Source organism: Pungitius pungitius, chromosome 20, assembly GCF_949316345.1.
Source record: "Pungitius pungitius chromosome 20, fPunPun2.1, whole genome shotgun sequence".
NCBI lineage: Eukaryota > Metazoa > Chordata > Actinopteri > Perciformes > Gasterosteidae > Pungitius > Pungitius pungitius.
In genome coordinates, this window is record NC_084919.1 from 352,501 (window position 1) to 369,085 (window position 16,585).

Sequence of the window (16,585 nt, forward strand, 5' to 3'; positions counted from 1 at the left end):
TGAGATCCCGAGCGTCAAACCCGACATCCTGATCACGGTGAGTGGCGTCCCTTCAGCGTGGAGCTTTGTCCCAGCGTCGCTGTGAACGCGTCCTCGTGTCCCCGTGTCCTCGTGTCCCCGTGTCCCCGTGCAGGAGTCCACCTACGGGACGCACATCCACGAGAAGCGGGAGGAGAGGGAGGCTCGCTTCTGCAACACGGTCCACGACATCGTGAACCGGGAGGGCCGCTGCCTGATCCCCGTCTTCGCCTTGGGGCGCGCCCAGGAGCTGCTGCTCATCCTGGGTGAGCGCGTCCCAGCATGCACCTCACCTCTGCAGCCAGTCGCTCTCCTCCGCCTGGCCTGGTGCGTGTTAACGTTGTTTCGTGTGCAGACGAGTACTGGCAGAACCACCCGGAGCTGCACGACATCCCCATCTACTACGCCTCGTCCCTGGCCAGGAAGTGCATGGCGGTGTACCAGACCTACATCAACGCCATGAACGACAAGATCCGCAAGGCCATCAACGTCAACAACCCCTTCGTCTTCAAGCACATCAGCAACCTCAAGGTGAGCGCCGCGCCATGACCCCCCCTCAGCACGTACGCCGCGCCGTCTCACCCCCCCCCCTCCCCTGTGTGACAGAGCATGGACCACTTCGATGACATCGGGCCCAGCGTGGTGATGGCGTCTCCTGGTATGATGCAGAGCGGCTTGTCCAGAGAGCTGTTTGAGAGCTGGTGCACCGACAAGAGGAACGGGGTCATCATCGCAGGCTACTGTGTGGAGGGCACGCTGGCCAAGGTGGGGGGGGGGCGTCAATACACACAGCCGTACAGTACACACACACACACACATAACCAGAGGCTTTGATTGCAGCACATCATGACGGAGCCTGATGAGATCGCCACCATGTCGGGTCAGAAGCTTCCTCTGAAGATGTCTGTGGATTACATCTCCTTCTCTGCTCACACCGACTACCAGCAGACCAGCGAGTTCATCAGGGCGCTGAAACCGCCCCACGTGGTACACGCACACACACGCACGCACACACACACACGCACATACACACACTGTAAATTAGGTAATACACAAGATAATCCAACATTAGCACGTTAGCACAGACATTAGCACGTTAGCACACTACAGCTGACAAACGGCTAGCCTGGATGCTAGCATTAGCAGCGGACGTTGACCCGGTGGTGTGTGCAGATCCTGGTGCACGGCGAGCAGAACGAGATGGCTCGGCTCAAAGCGGCTCTGATCCGCGAGTACGAGGACAACGACGAGGTGGACATCGAGGTCCACAACCCGAGGAACACCGAGGCCGTCACCCTCAACTTCAGGGGGGAGAAGCTGGCCAAGGTGGGTGTCGGCCGAGGCGCTGTTCTTCTGTCAGGTGTTGTGCGGCTGCGTTAACTCCCAGCATGCTTTGCTGCAGGTGATGGGCTCGCTGACGGACAGGAAGTGTGTTCAGGGTCAAAGGGTCTCAGGGATCCTCGTCAAAAGGAACTTCAACTACCACATCGTGACGCCCTCTGACCTCTCCAGTTAGTTCTGTGTGTGTGTGTGTCTCTGTGTGTGTGTGTGTGTGTGTGTGTCTCTCTGTGTGTGTGTGTGTGTCTCTCTGTGTGTCCCAGGCTGTTGTGTTCAGGCGCTGTGGTTCTTTTGTGTGCAGACTACACAGAGCTGTGTATGAGCACAGTGACTCAGACGCAGTGCGTCCCGTACTCGGGTCCCATCTCTCTGCTGGTCAGTCAGCTGCGCTGCCTCGCAGGTACCTTCAACACATCCTTTGTAATAATAATAAAGTGGAACCTTTATTCATTAGAAACCATGTGATGATATTTTTTGATGACGTTATTTTTTCTTGTAACTGGTTTAAAGTTGATTCCTTCATCATTTTTAATTTAAAAACGATTCTAATCACATGACCGTGACAGTATAAACTCTTGTGTGAATTCTTTAAACCGGTCTAAATGCATTTCTTCAGGAGATGTGGAGCAGGTGGAGGGAGCGGAGAAGATCACCGTGCGGATCTTCAAGAGCATCACTCTGGTGCACGAGGCCGGCATGGTGCTGCTGGAGGTCAGAAGCTCAACGTGTTGACCCCGGCGTGCTGCCGTTAGCATGTTGCTACATCTGAGGCTAACTGAAGTAACGAACGAGGCCTTCCATCCCGTAGTTTAACCTGTTCTGACCCCGTTCTCGTCCTCAGTGGATCGCCAACCCGCTCAACGACATGTACGCTGACGCCGTCACTACGGTGGTCCTGGAGGTCCAATCCAACCCCAACGCCCAGAAGTGTGAGTAAACAAACGCACACACTCCCCCCCCCCGATCCACACAAACACACACAATACTCTGCTTGTTTGTTCCAGTTCTGGAAGGAAAGAAGGAAACCTTCGACATGGACGTGTTCATGGAGAGACTGGAGCTCATGCTGCAGTGAGTCCAGAGCACACACCGGGGGGGGGGGGGGTCACTCTGCTTGGTTTAAAATAGTCAAAATACTTCTTTCCATAAAGGTGATGAAGTGTTGATGAACATCTGGGTTGTTTTTCTGTTGTTTGATGCGTTCAGGGGCGCCGTAAAGATCCAACACACATTCTTGTGTTTTCATCATCAATCTTTCAAAAGATGATTATGATTCCACTAAAAGAGACGAGTTAAATGCACAGAAAAGAACATTTAACAACAATCAAATGAAAACAATAAACAAGAATTAATGAAATAAACAGAAAAGGGTCGGGGGGGGGGGTCTGTAGGGTCACAGCAGGTCACATGTGTATTTTAAACCAACTGCAGGGTTTTTCAGTTAATTCTTTAGAGATGCAGGGATTTTCAAAATAAGAGCTCTTGTGAGAGACAGACCGACCCTTGTGACGCTTGTTCTGCAGCGACATGTTTGGAGACGACTGCGTGAACTTCAGAGACGGTAAAGACTTGAGTGTCACTGTGGACGGGATCACGGCGTCCATCGACCCCGAAACCAGAGTGAGTACGGTGGCCTTCTTGGACCATCTGGCTGACTTCCTGTTGACTCGAATGACTTTAGTTGCATCCCTGACCTCTGACCTTTGTCTCAGACTGTGGCGTGTGCAGAGGACGAGTCTCTGAGGGAGATGGTGGAGATCGCCGTCCACCGGCTCTACGACGCCTTAAGCCCCGCCTTCTGACTGATGTCCCGCCTCCTTTGACAAAGACAAAGTCTTTGTTTGAATCCTGATTCCAAAGGAATCAACGATCTGCTGCCGATTGGTTTTTGTACTGAATAAAGTTAGTTGTTTACATGGTGTTTTCTGACGATTATTTTAATATTAATCATTTATTTGATCTGAAATCATGACGCGCGCCTCATGACGTATCGCCACGACAACCGAGCAAACGTCACTATTGGTCGTCGAGATGAGGCCCTTCATTGAAACAACAAGCAAGAATTCAGTGGATTTATTTTGTCAGTTTGGTCACATGACCGTCAGTGACGAGACAAACGAAAAACAAGACTTTAAATCTGTTAATACTCAACAAACGTGGTGCGAAAGTCTATAATACCACAGAAGAAGAGAATCTGAATGTTGTAACAACAGTATGGCTTATTAATGCAGAAATATAATGACACAAATTAGTGTTTTCAAAATAAAAGCCTGAGTTCTCCCAGAGAAACATGAAAGTTTGGTTTAAAATATTAGATATTGAAAACTCCTCATTTACTTATTTACAATTTGATGCCCTTATTACGCTGTGCATTAAACCGATTTGTACTGAAAGGAGGCGTCTCCAGGTGAGTCCTCTCAGCACTGCGTCTCCTTGGTGTCCATGTGATGTCTCTGCAGTCTGACCGTGGACGTCGTCCCGCTTCGTCTCATCACACTTTGGGGACCTGTCAGGTCCTCGAAGGAGCGCCGCGTCGCCCCCGCCGCCGGGCGCCCGAACGCCGCCTCCAGAGCCTCCTGGTCCAAGCCGGGGTCCTCCTGGATGGTGGCCATGCGGGGGCCGTCCGGAGGGGCGGGGCCGGGACCCGGGGGGGGGCTGGTGTGTTGGGTGCTGCAGGGCTGGAAACGCAGGCCGGGCGAGGAGGTGCTGGGGGAGAAGGTCCGAGCTTTGAAGATCTGAACCGATGCCGACTCCAGGCTGCTCCAGAGCTCGGCATTCTGGGAAAAAGACCTCACTTGTTCCAACTGTATATAAATGTATATGTGTGTGTGTGTGTGTGTGTATACAGACTCACACTAGGGAAGAACTTGGTGTTCTGCTCATATTCTTCATCCAGCTTCTTGTCCTAAAACAGGCGGAGAAGAAGAAACTCAGTCAAGTGTGCTGTGTGTACTTGTACCAGCAGAGTATTACTCCAGTGGTGTACTTGTACTAGTATGGGCCGAAGTACCACGCAGTGCACCAGGACGCTGAGGGGGACCCACAGCAGCAGAGAGAAGGTCACCACGGAGGCCACCATGTTGTCCACCAGGAACGTCCCCAGCGTGTCGATGTCCAGCTTCTCGATGAAGTCCCACAGACGCTCCACCACGTCCTGGACCTCCTTCATGCACTTCCCCTGAAGAGGCCACACCCACAAACACACAAGTCAGGTGGAGCAGGGCGCGCTGCGTTCATGGGGGGGGGACTCACCGCTCCGTCACAGAAGCCCACGGTGCAGGGCTTCCCCTTACGCAGGAACAGGAAGTGACCGCCTGCGTCGCGGTACGGAGCGCACACGCCGGCGGCGTCGCGGCAGCAGACGGCGCAGGACGAGTTGGTTTCTACGGAGGAGGAGAAGGAGGTGAGCGGCGGCGGGTGGAGGCCCAGGTGCAGACGTTAGGAGGTACTTACGGTTGCAGGCGCAGGGCTGCAGCTGCAGCGCCGCCGTGCAGAAGGGAACGCACTCGCCCTTCAGACACTCGCCGCTGTCCAGACACGCCGTCTCATCGGCGGCGTCCTCCGGGGGAGGACACTCGCTGCTGTTTCCTGTCAAACACAAAGCCTGCGGTCACTGCGGGGGGCGCCGTAGAGCGCGGGCTCATGTGCGACCTTTGACCTGCGGGGCTGACCTGTGCAGTACGAGTGTCCTTTGCAGGTGGCGTCGATGGGCTCCTGACAGACCGCCCCTTCCGCATCGAACGCGCAGTTTCTGCAGCACGCGCTGTTCCTGTCGCTAAAAACACAAGGGAGAGAGGCCGCAGGTGAACTTTGACCTCCTCATCAACGCATCTGTAACCAAGGAGACGGGTCAGTGGAGACGATCTAGACTGTGGGCAGGTGACCCCGGTGACCCCGGCTTCGCTGACCTGCACTGAGCTCCGGCGGCCAGCCGGCAGTCGGCGGTGCAGCAGCGGTCCAGGTGGATGTGCAACATCCCCGGGTCGCACTCCTCGCCCTGCTCCACCCGAGAGTTGCCGCACACGTTGGTGTTCCTCCGCCTGAAGCAGGACGGGGCCTTGGCCCTCAGCCGCTTCACGATGGAGCGCTTGCTGCAGTTAGAGAACATCTGGACAGCGGAGGAGACGGTCAGTTCAGACCCGTAGGGACCCAGAGACGCCACGCCAACCCACCTTGTTGTGGACGTGGTCCCCGCTCACGGCGATGGGGTACATGACGTACTTCCCCCCCTGGTCCTCGCTGGGGGCGCAGTAGGGGAGGTCCTCGGGGTCGTGCTCCGCCCCAAAGTTGTGGCCGAGCTCGTGAGTCGTCACCAGGTCCGCCTCCTGGGAGGAGAAACACAAAGACCTCCACGGGTTCTCATTTCTACCAGGACGGAGACGTGAAGGGGGGGGGAGGCCTCCAGCCCACCTTGGTGAGGATGGTCTTGCCGTAGTTCTTGGTGCTGGTCAGGCCCGTGTTCAGGTAGATGTCTCTCTGCCCGTTAGCTGAAGGACAGGCTTCAGGGGGACGAGAGACACACATGAGAGAGTGAGTCACTGCCTCTCAGCGCCGGGGGAGGCCGAGTCGAGGGGGGGGGGGCTTCACCTTTGGAGCAGAGGCCTCCGGGGATGTCGGGTTTGGAGGGGGCCACGTAGGCCAGACCCAGAGTGCCCCCGTCAAAGTCCTGGTAGGTGAAGAGGTGAGCCAGGCAGACGTTAGACGCTTTCTCCGCAATGTCCACGCTGAACTGCTGCAGGGCGGACGTTACGAACTACGTTACCCACAATGCAACGCTGCCTCTCACTGTCGTGTGGCGTGTTCGTTAGCAGTGACAGACCGCTGTTTGTCATGTGACATCGTAAACAACCCATGTTTAAATCAACACGCTAATGGCTAACCAACCAGTTACTTTGTGATGCGTTCAGGCTCTGCTCAGAGAACATTAACTGGTTATCATGATGTGTTCACTGGTAATCTGTAAAATGAATACATCCAGATGTTTTCGCATGGACATGATCTGCTTCCCTTCCTAACAGCATAAAGGAGTAATGAGTGACAGGCGAGTACCTCCAGCAGCTTCTTCACGTCCCAGACCCCTCGCCCCTCCACCGGGCTCCCCCCCATGTTGAAGTGGCTTCCTCCCGGGCCGACGGGAGTCGGGTTCTTCTCGATGATGATCTGAGCGGAGACACAAGAGGTTCAGACCCGACCCGCCGCCAGCCTCCGGCGTCCCCCCCCCCTCACCTGCTGGATCTGAACGCCGTAGCCGGAGAGGCCCTCGTCCCACGAGGTGTTCCTGTAGATGTCGTCCACGCGGTCGATCAGCTCGATCTGTGGACAGTCGACTAAACGTCTTTCCTCTGGACGAGAAGCAGCACCAACAGGAAGTCTTCTGTTGGGGGGGGACTGACCAGGTAGTTGAGGGTGGTGCTCTCCTCCCCGCGGCCCATGTGCTGGAAGAAGCGGTGGTCGGCCACCAGCAGCAGAGGACAGGTGTCCTTCTGGGGGTCGGGCAGCTGGCGCTTCCCTCGGGACGCTGTGGCTGAAGAGTGAAGATCAACCAAATACTTTATGTGTGGAACAGATATCCTCAAGTTCACATTAGAGCATCAGAGTGTGAAGCAGAAGTTCTTCTGGGCTCAAACCGACTGACCTTCTTCTTCCTCGTCCTCCGGCGAGGTGACCTCAGCGCCGTCGGGGGGTCGGTGGCGGGGGTCGGAGGTCACGTAGCCGCAGACCGAGGGCCGCTGCAGGCGGCCGAGGCTCCTGATGTCCTCTGAGCGGTAGACCAGCAAACGACCATCGCGGGGGGCCGAGGTGAACCTCCACAGAGGCTGAGCACACGATCACCTCCATCGTCATCATCATCATCATCGTCATCGTCTCTCAGCTCATCAAATATTCATTGTGCCAAAAACATGACATTCTGAAACCATGACGTGTAGTGTGGAGGTGTCATGTGCCGTGTAGTGTGGAGGTGTCATGTGACGTGTAGTGTGGTGGTGTCATGTGACGTGTAGTGTGGTGGTGTCATGTGACAGTGTCTCACCTCAACGTTGTACTCGGCCTCGTCAGTGAGGATGTGAGCAGAGAACTCGTGGTCGTCGATGTGAGCCTGAACTCTAGAGTTTACCTCCCCTGAAGCAGGAAACAAATGGATGAATGAGTGAGTCAATGGATGGTTGAATAACTGATGAATGGATGAATGAGCGAGACAATGGATGGTTGAATAACTGATGAATGGATGAATGTGCGAGACAATGGATGGTTGAATAACTGATGAATGGATGAATGAGCGAGTCAATGGATGGTTGAATAACTGATGAATGGATGAATGAGCGAGACAATGGAGGGTTGAATAACTGATGAATGGATGAATGAGCGAGTCAATGGATGGTTGAATAACTGATGAATGGATGAATGAGCGAGTCAATGGATGGTTGAATAACTGATGAATGGATGAGTGAGTGAGACAATGGATGGTTGAATAACTGATGAATGGATGAATGAGCGAGTCAATGGATGGTTGAATAACTGATGAATGGATGAATGAGCGAGTCAATGGATGGTTGAATAACTGATGAATGGATGAATGAGTGAGTCAATGGATGGTTGAATAACTGATGAATGGATGTATGAGTGAGTCAATGGATGGTTGAATAACTGATGAATGGATGAATGAGCGAGTCAATGGATGGTTGAATAACTGATGAATGGATGAATGAGTGAGTCAATGGATGGTTGAATAACTGATGAATGGATGAATGAGCGAGACAATGGATGGTTGAATAACTGATGAATGGATGAATGAGCGAGTCAATGGATGGTTGAATAACTGATGAATGGATGAGTGAGTGAGTCAATGGATGGTTGAATAACTGATGAATGGATGAGTGAGTGAGTCAATGGATGGTTGAATAACTGATGAATGGATGAATGAGTGAGTCAATGGATGGTTGAATAACTGATGAATGGATGAATGAGTGAGATAATTGGATGGTTGAATAACTGATGAATGGATGAATGAGCGAGACAATGGATGGTTGAATAACCGATGAATGGATGAATGAGCGAGTCAATGGATGGTTGAATAACTGATGAATGGATGAGTGAGTGAGACAATGGATGGTTGAATAACTGATGAATGGATGAATGAGCGAGTCAATGGATGGTTGAATAACTGATGAATGGATGAATGAGTGAGTCAATGGATGGTTGAATAACTGATGAATGGATGTATGAGTGAGTCGATGGATGGTTGAATAACTGATGAATGGATGAATGAGCGAGTCAATGGATGGTTGAATAACTGATGAATGGATGAATGAGTGAGTCTCTGTCACCGACGACGTGTCCCGTGAAGTATTTGTGTCTGTTGACCGTGACGTTTCTCTCTTGTCCGTCCTCCACCATCACGGCCCTGAAGTCCTCTGTGAACAGCTGGTCGTTGGTCCTCAGGTAGAGTCTGAAGTGCCTGCACACACACACGCACACATACACGCACACACACACACACACACACACACGCACACACACACACACACACACGCACACACACACACACGCACACACACACGCACACACACACACACACGCACACACACACACACGCACACACACACGCACACGCACACACACACGCACACATACACACGCACACACACACACACACACACACACGCACGCACACACACACACATACACGCACACACACACACACACACACACGCACGCACACACACACACACACACACGCACACACACACACACACATACGCACACACACACGCACACACACGCACAGCTGCCGTCAGGCTGCACTTGGCTCAGTCAGACCTGTGCGAGGCGTGACCTCTGACCTCTGCAGGGCGCTGAAGCTGAGCAGCTTCTCCAGGTGGTGGGCGTGGAGGTCGCGGCGGCGGACGGAGTGAGTTCGCAGGTCGGAGCGCGGCAGCACGTCGAAGGCGTCCAGCATCGACCTGAGAGACGCCGCTGAGGGGAAAGAGAAATACACTGGCGCGTTCTTTAATTATTACTATTTCTATTCATTATTATTCATTTTGACTTGCCAAAGATTGTTTGAACCCTTTGTTTTGTCATGTTTAATCAATTAAATTAAATACAATTACATTATTTTATAAAATACTTGCGGTATTTAGTCAAATTTCTGATTCCGACTCAAAAAGGAGCTTCCACTCTGCGTTCATTGAAGTGACGTCAGGCTTGTTTCTTTAACGACGTTTTAGACCTGATTATTATATCAACTTTAATGATTAATTATTTGAATAACTTACTATAATGTTTCTCTTCTTTATCAGCAACCGGAGAAACGGCCGGTTCCGTTAAAACGGTAAAAACGGTGATAAAAAAGACTTCCGGTCTCATTTCGATGTTTCACTCGTCGCTGCTTGTTTCAGTTTGAAAGTCTGCAGACGTCAGATTCAACTAAAAACGACAGGTTCTATTACAACACTTTCATCATTTAGACCCATTTCCTGCGTAATCACGTCCGGTTGAACTATTTTGTTCTTTAAATCCGGTAAAAAAAAAAAACTTCGGTTCGAAATGAACAGGAAGAAAAATAGAGTAGCTAGCTAACACGGCGGAAGTAGCTTCCTGCGCCTTCACAATAAAAGCCTGACGTAAGAAACGACAATACGTGGGAATACAAATAATACAGATTGACTTAATATATTAATCATCACTAAATTAATATGAAGATAATACGTTGCCTGGGACAGTAAAATAAACATATATTTATAGAATCTGTAAAAGATTGTATTTGGTTGAATATTTTATATTCTTTGTATTCAGTCAACTTCTGAATTATAGACGCTGGTTAAATATGGAATTATTGTTGTCTTGGATGTCTTTAATTCATTTCCATCAAATAATCATCGACATGTTTCATTCTGTTGGTATTTTATTCAGTATTATTCGTGTTCTGCAGAAAGTAAACCGTGGCAAGTTGCTAGAATCAGATTTCCCAGAGAACGTTTTATTTTGAATATCTGTCATCATAATGTGCTCTTATTGTGGTGAGCTTGATGCTGTGAGTCAAACATGCTGGAACTAAAAAAACGATGTAAACACCCTTATATTAGTGTTTTGTTCGGTGTTTTGTATTAAATGAGCTTAAACTGCTCAAATAACTTCCAATACACAAAAGAAACGTGACGTCGATCTTATGTAACGGCAGAGAAGAGACATCTCGCAGCTCTATTTATATCTTCTGATCCCTGCAAATCCGCTTTCACTGCCAGAGACGTTCAGAGATATTAAATTAGAGACAATCTGAGTTATTTCATCAGAGTTATTGAAACTAGAAACATTCAAGCAGTTTGTTTAATCAAAAATATTGAACCAGAGTTATTTAACTAGATATTTTACATGTATCTATTTGATATGTTGTGTCTGTGGTTTATTTAGTTTAAAACAAAATGATATTAAAATGTAATACGTCAAATGAGAGTAGAATGAGAAGTGGTGAAAGGTGTAGTTCCGGTTCCAGACTGAGCGGCAGCAGAGGCGCGAGACGCCGTCAGTCCACCGGAAGAGAAAGAAGAAGAAGAAGCAGCAGCAGAACCCAAACACACCCTCCACGTGATCGAGATGGACGAAGAACACACGGTGAGGATATTTCATATTTCATGTGGCCTACAGGCAACTTCCAAACTGTATGAGAGCTTTTGTTGGTGTCACATGAAGAAGAAGTGAGTGGTTAGGTAAGTGCAGGTGCGTCGTGACGTCACGTTCCTCAGCGCTGTGGAATGTTGAAACAAGCCCGCGAGAAGACGCCCGGATTCAAATAACGGTTTCCTCTTCAGGTTGTAGTTTTAGAGGAAACTCAGGGGTGTGTGTGTGTGTGCGTGTGCGTGTGTGTGTATGTATGTGTGTGTGTGTGCGTGTGTGTGCGTGTGTGTGCGTGTGTGTGTGCGCGTGTGTGCGCGTGTGTGCGTGTGTGTGTGTGTGTGTGTGTGTGTGTGTGTGTAGGCCGGCTACAAGGAGCCCTGCGCTGTGTGCTCCGCGGTGGATTGGGGCATTTCGGACGAAGGTCGTTTCTACTGCAGATCCTGTCACAATGTCATCGAGGTAAACAACAACAACAACAACAAAACATAACATGTTTATAACAGCTATAAAGACATTTATAACACGTCCTCAGAGAACCAAAGAGGTGGTGATGTAACACGCTTATAACACGCTTATAACACGTCCTCAGAGAACCAAAGAGGTGGTGATGTAACACGCTTATAACACGCTTATAACACGTCCTCAGAGAACCAAAGAGGTGGTGGACCCCACCTTCAATCCCGGCACCAACCGGGTCACCACCATCGGCAGAGGACCCAGAACCAAGACGCTGGGTCAGTATTTTTAGTAAAGACTTTTTTTAGATCAACCTGCTGGGATTAAATATATTATTATTAATCTATAAATATTTTATTCTGGGAAATGTTTTTACAAACCAACCAAGTCACAACATTCACTTTTATCTAAACAACAAAATGATCTGTAGTTTTTCATTATTTTTAATATTATTTAATACTATTTTCTGTTTTTTCACCCCAAAGTACGTTGTTGTTATTTGATGCGATTGCCTTTCACTTCCTGTTTGTGCTCCTCAGAGCGCGGGCGGCGGTGGGCGCTCTGTGAGGGCTTCCAGTTCATCTTGAGGAACCAGGCCGACGCCCTCATCCGCCTGGGGGTCGGCCCCCGCTTCAAGGTCCGTGTCCTGCTTGGTGGTTTCCATGATGTCTCCCAGTCTGACGGACGCTGTGGTTTCAGGACGAGGTTCTGTGTGAGCTGTGGAGAATCTTCCTGCAGAAGAGCGGCCAGGCGTACGCCAGCCCCCTCATGAGGCCGAGCAGGAGGGGGGGGGTGAGTTCAGCAGCTGACACCACTACGATTAATATTACTAACATCATTTGTAATGTTCATAGTGTTATTATTAATAACATAAATAATATGATTGAATTTCTTTTCACTAATAATATGATTCCTATTATTCATGTTATTAATATTATTGTTACTACCATTAGTAGTAAGTTTATTATTAATGATGATTAATATTTACATATTGTTATTATTATTTCTAATGTATAGTATCATTAAAGCGTGTTTATGGAGTTTTATTGTGGTAGTTTCCGCTCTCACTTTGTGTGTATTTGAGAGTTCGAGGAGGTGAAGCTAAACGCTGTCTCCTCAGCGGGGGCCGGACACCGACTCGGACAGCGCCGCCGAGTCCACCGCCAACGCCAGCGAGACGGACAGAGACAGCTGCAACGCAGGTGCACTCCATCGATCAATCCATCGATCAATCAATCCATCAATCAATCAATCGCACGTTTATTGTTGCCATTGAAAGCTGTTTGTGGCGAGCATTCTGTCGAGTGTCGGCCCGATTGGTCCAGCAGCAACATGTGACTGTTGACCCCACAGGGAGCACCAGTGATTGGTCGACATTTTCGGGCTCTTTGGATGCTGTCAGCTACCTGTCAGCTGACATGAGGACGACCCAACACAGTCTGCTGAGCATGAAGAGGACTCTGGCGCTGATCCACATGGCGCTGGTGTGGAGCAGAGAGCCGCTGACCCTCAGCGACCTGCTCAGGTAACGACACACACACACACACACACCTGCTCAGGTAACGACACATACACACACACACACCTGCACAGGTAACGATACGCAGACACCTGCTCAGGTAACGACACACACACCTGCACAGGTAACGACACACACACACACACCTGCACAGGTAACGATACACAGACACCTGCTCAGGTAACGACACACACACCTGCACAGGTAACGACACACACACCTGCTCAGGTAACGACACACACACACACACCTGCACAGGTAACGATACACAGACACCTGCTCAGGTAACAACACACACACCTGCACAGGTAACGACACACACACACACACCTGCACAGGTACACAATGAAGCCCATCGATGGTTGAAGCCTTGAGGGAACCAGTGGGCTGTTTGTCCTCAGGCTGGTGAACGAAGGTCACGTCCCGTACGTCAACGCCTACCAGGAACTTCCTGATGAGATGAAGCTGGAAGGCAAAGACGCTCTTCTGTTCAGAGTGCAGGTCAGGAACCAATCCGCTCCTGATACGGAATCAATAGTGTGATTGATTGTACATCTAGCGGTGTACTGACCTCACGTTGGGTGCGCTGGCTTTTCCCAACAGAGCATCCCTTCCCACCGGGTGGTGCACAGCGATGCTCAGGAGCTCGTCCTGTTCTTGCAGCTTCCTGCTTTTCCTCCAATCAGCCGGCAGAGTCTGCTGCACCCGGCTCTGCTCAGCCTGCGCTACCTGATGGACGCCAACTTGCCCGGTAGTAGTACCAACCGTAATACTGTGAATACTGACCTGCAGTACTGATATCTGATATCTAACCGTCTCCTCCCAGACGAGCTCCACCCGTGGGTCTGCCGGCTTATGGAGCGCGCTGGTATGGCGGATCAAACGCTCCACACCGTCCACCTGAAGAGTTGCCCCTCCCTGCCGCGGTACGACGTGCAGACCGCCGCCCTCATCATCGTCACCATGAAGCTGCTCTTCGGCCTGGACGACCACACTGAGTGGTAACCATGACGACCCCTCGATGCGCTCCTTAGTGACCACATGCTGGTCAAATCCTGTGAGCTCACCTGAGTGGCTCTTAAAATATCAGTGAAATTTCAACCTGGAACAAATTCCTCTGATGCGTTTCCTGCCAAAATAAGATTCAAATAAAGCTTTAATAAAGAAATAAAAACACACTGATGTCACAGAGAAGGAAGCTCGACTCTCTAAAAGGACCCTTTGTGTCTTTCAGGGATTTATCCCATGAGGCATGTGACCAGGACGACACAGGTGAGTTCTCACAGCTAACGCTAACTCATGCTAACTCATGCTAACTCATGCTAACTCATGCTGCATTCACGCCAAAAGCGAAGCGAATCATTTGCGTGAGTAGATTCTCTGCAAATTTAATGCGAATAATGCGAACGAAGCAAATTTTCAACAGGCGTCACGAAAAAACGAAGTGAATAAATCACTTGTTCGTCCCAAACAATCAGCACGACGATGTCTTGCGAAAGTCAATCCGCCGTCCTGCTGGCACAGCGTGAGGACGCTTCATGAAGCTGCTGTCCCTCACCAGGGACACGTGGTTTTATTTCTATGGCGGAAACGATAACGGTCTTTATGGAGATAAGCCACGCCCCCTTTCAGGCGTGAATGAGGCGGGACGCGAGTTAACTACAACTAGCGGGGCGCGTTGAGGCGGGGGGGGGAACCTGCTCTGCTTTTGGTGTGAACGCAGCAGAATGTAGAGACGTCTGTTTGTCAAACCTCCAGCAACCATGTTCAGCCTGAGGAGGTGGTTCAGGGTGGTGCAGGCCGCTCTGACCCGAGCTCAGCACCGGAGGAAGCACCAGGTCGCCAGGTGGGTCCCCCGGGTCTGTCCCCCGGGTCTGTCCCCCGGGTCTGTCCCCCGGGTCTGTCCCCGTCCCTCCTGTATTCACAGTGTGTTTCACACAGGAAGCAGTGGGCGCCTCAGAAGCTTCTTCACCCCGCCAGCCAGAAGAAAAGTGTTGTGCTGAAGACTAAAAGTAGGATTGAAAACACATATTAATATTTTAAAAAGGGGTCATTTAGTCTGACTCCGCCCCCCCGCCTCTCTACAGGGGTAGCAGAGCAGGTGCAGGTCTGCTTTGAGAAGCTGTCGGGTCGTCCGGTCTCGGTCCAGCCGGGCGACCCGTCCAGCTTCAGGTTCTTCTGGGGTGTCGAGGACTCTGCAGACGGACCCAGTCTGCACCACAAGAAGCTGGACGGAGTCTTGACCCTGAAGGACGGCGTCCTGACTCCGTCCAACTCCACCTACTGGCATCCAGCTCTCCGCTCCTCGCGGTACGACCTTTGACCCCTCGACCTTTGCCCCCCCCCATCTACTCCCCTCCTGAGCCGTGCCTCCCCCTCTCTGCAGGAGGTGCTCCAGGCTCTACTCCGACGTGGAGGCCACGCTGCCCCGGACCTTCGTGTGGCTGCTGCAGCTCTTCTGCTTCCTGCTGGAGGTGAAGCCGGCGGACCTGTTCCAGGAGGTGCTGAGGGTGGAGGCCAGGGTCGTCAACGGCAACAGCAGGAAGAGGAGCAGGAAGGCCAGGTCCAGGTCCAGAAGCAAGATCAAGACCTGAGATGAGACTCCACAAAGGACACAGCCGCTCTGATGTTTGTGGGTTCTGGACATTTCTGAATATTTTAGATTTTTTAAGCCCATGAGACGTCATGTGCTCGTTTAAATGTTTTCTCCAATAAAACGTGACGCCTTGAACTCGTAATCCTGATAATCTGATGAGGATATTTGAACGCACAGTAACATCTCATCACTTTTTCTGATGACCAGCTGCTGCCTTTTTCTTTGTTCTAATGATGCAACCTTGCTGAACCTGAAAAGGGAAATTAACTGGTGTCACCTCCTCATCTCCTTTCCTCTCCTCGCTTCTTCTCTTTTCCTTTCCTTCCACCTTCCTCCTCCTCCATCCCTGGGTTCCCCCCTGCAGTCTAAAGGTTTGAGATGCAGCCACAACAAAGGCGGCGTGAGCAGTGTGTGGGCCCAGAGGAGGAGGGGGGGCCGTTAGAGTCTGATCCAACTTTGTGGAGTCTCATCTGTAAATAAAGGACACAAAGAGCTGATGGCTCCTCTCCATCCTCATCTTCCTCCTTTTGCTCCTCATCCTCCATTAGTCCATTTCATTTAATGATCAATAGGTAAAACACGTCCTTCAAGTCGTGGCACAAACTAAAGACAGTTCCTTTTAGAACATATTTAGTATTACTTTAACCATGTTAAGAAAAAACAACAATATAACTGACACATTTTTAGATTAGAGATTTGGTTAAATATATTATTTATTAAATGATAGGTGTGTTTTAATATCCTAGTGAAAAGGACAGTTAACCCAGTAAGTGATTTCTATACAACAAGCTTGTTGATGCATCCATGTGACCTGATAACAATAGAACTCTCTGTACATTTATTGTGGATCCGCAGTTGCTTCTCGCGTGCGCGTCCGCGCGGCGCGCCTCGCGAGCCCAACCTTTCCTCCAGTCGGCGCGCTCCCGGGTTCACCGGGTTTACTTTGACACCGCTGACTCTGTGGCCACGCCCCCCGACAGCCGCGCACCCTGCGTCGGGCGAATGGCGGGGCGCGCCGCGGCCCGGTGACGCGCGGCCCGGCG

At 50.7% G+C, this 16,585-nt stretch overlaps 3 protein-coding genes across 4 annotated transcripts in view; 2 read left to right on the forward strand and 1 right to left on the reverse strand.

Moving 5' to 3' along the window:
* Positions 1 to 3,277, forward strand: part of cpsf3 (cleavage and polyadenylation specific factor 3) — a 4,718-nt gene extending 1,441 nt beyond the window's left edge. Inside the window, exons 6-18 of the mRNA XM_037450031.2 lie at positions 1 to 37; positions 134 to 284; positions 374 to 549; positions 625 to 783; positions 859 to 1,005; positions 1,192 to 1,344; positions 1,421 to 1,529; positions 1,658 to 1,756; positions 1,973 to 2,067; positions 2,198 to 2,285; positions 2,361 to 2,427; positions 2,880 to 2,976; positions 3,069 to 3,277. The exon at positions 1 to 37 is cut by the window's left edge and continues 53 nt beyond it. Of these exons, the coding sequence (XP_037305928.1) occupies positions 1 to 37; positions 134 to 284; positions 374 to 549; positions 625 to 783; positions 859 to 1,005; positions 1,192 to 1,344; positions 1,421 to 1,529; positions 1,658 to 1,756; positions 1,973 to 2,067; positions 2,198 to 2,285; positions 2,361 to 2,427; positions 2,880 to 2,976; positions 3,069 to 3,158 (1,468 nt within the window). The 3' untranslated portion in view covers positions 3,159 to 3,277. The remainder of the gene's footprint in view (positions 38 to 133; positions 285 to 373; positions 550 to 624; positions 784 to 858; positions 1,006 to 1,191; positions 1,345 to 1,420; positions 1,530 to 1,657; positions 1,757 to 1,972; positions 2,068 to 2,197; positions 2,286 to 2,360; positions 2,428 to 2,879; positions 2,977 to 3,068) is intronic.
* A 137-nt stretch (positions 3,278 to 3,414) lies between these two features.
* Positions 3,415 to 9,966, reverse strand: LOC119195236 (disintegrin and metalloproteinase domain-containing protein 17-like). 2 transcript variants are annotated; one of them, XM_037450030.2, is made up of 18 exons: positions 9,633 to 9,966; positions 9,198 to 9,330; positions 8,682 to 8,812; positions 7,388 to 7,476; positions 6,992 to 7,172; positions 6,750 to 6,880; positions 6,583 to 6,669; positions 6,406 to 6,516; positions 5,944 to 6,088; positions 5,767 to 5,855; positions 5,529 to 5,681; positions 5,265 to 5,464; positions 5,028 to 5,131; positions 4,810 to 4,944; positions 4,609 to 4,739; positions 4,401 to 4,534; positions 4,211 to 4,261; positions 3,415 to 4,133 (listed from the first exon to the last, which is right to left on the reverse strand). In XM_037450030.2, exons 1-18 carry the CDS (start codon positions 9,721 to 9,723, stop codon positions 3,866 to 3,868), a joined length of 2,364 nt encoding a protein of 787 aa, XP_037305927.2. In that variant the 5' UTR covers positions 9,724 to 9,966; the 3' UTR covers positions 3,415 to 3,865. The 2 variants fall into 2 exon arrangements, with proteins under 2 accessions (XP_037305927.2, XP_037305926.2); XM_037450029.2 differs by having other exon boundaries at positions 4,367 to 4,534; positions 9,633 to 9,963.
* On the forward strand, positions 9,226 to 16,539 carry taf1b (TATA box binding protein (Tbp)-associated factor, RNA polymerase I, B). Its single transcript, XM_037450035.2, has 16 exons — positions 9,226 to 9,354; positions 10,850 to 10,968; positions 11,332 to 11,430; positions 11,618 to 11,705; positions 11,967 to 12,064; positions 12,127 to 12,219; positions 12,548 to 12,629; positions 12,781 to 12,952; positions 13,348 to 13,447; positions 13,550 to 13,697; positions 13,773 to 13,947; positions 14,181 to 14,218; positions 14,705 to 14,792; positions 14,888 to 14,958; positions 15,034 to 15,256; positions 15,333 to 16,539. Exons 2-16 carry the CDS (start codon positions 10,951 to 10,953, stop codon positions 15,538 to 15,540), a joined length of 1,701 nt encoding a protein of 566 aa, XP_037305932.2. The 5' UTR covers positions 9,226 to 9,354; positions 10,850 to 10,950; the 3' UTR covers positions 15,541 to 16,539.
* The last annotated feature ends 46 nt before the right edge of the window (positions 16,540 to 16,585 follow it).

Bases quoted from the DNA above. Each gene is read 5' to 3' on its own strand.
- LOC119195236 (XM_037450029.2), bottom strand. From the start codon at position 9,723: ATGAGACCGGAAGTCTTTTTTATCACCGTTTTTACCGTTTTAACGGAA. The intron at 6,089-6,405 runs GTACTCGCCTGT...TCCGCCCTGCAG, and splicing joins ACGTGAAGAAGCTGCTGGAG to CAGTTCAGCGTGGACATTGC. The intron at 5,682-5,766 runs GTGGGCTGGAGG...TTCTCCTCCCAG, and splicing joins GCAAGACCATCCTCACCAAG to GAGGCGGACCTGGTGACGAC.
- taf1b (XM_037450035.2), top strand. The intron at 12,220-12,547 runs GTGAGTTCAGCA...CTGTCTCCTCAG, and splicing joins GGCCGAGCAGGAGGGGGGGG to CGGGGGCCGGACACCGACTC. The intron at 13,698-13,772 runs GTAGTAGTACCA...GTCTCCTCCCAG, and splicing joins GATGGACGCCAACTTGCCCG to ACGAGCTCCACCCGTGGGTC.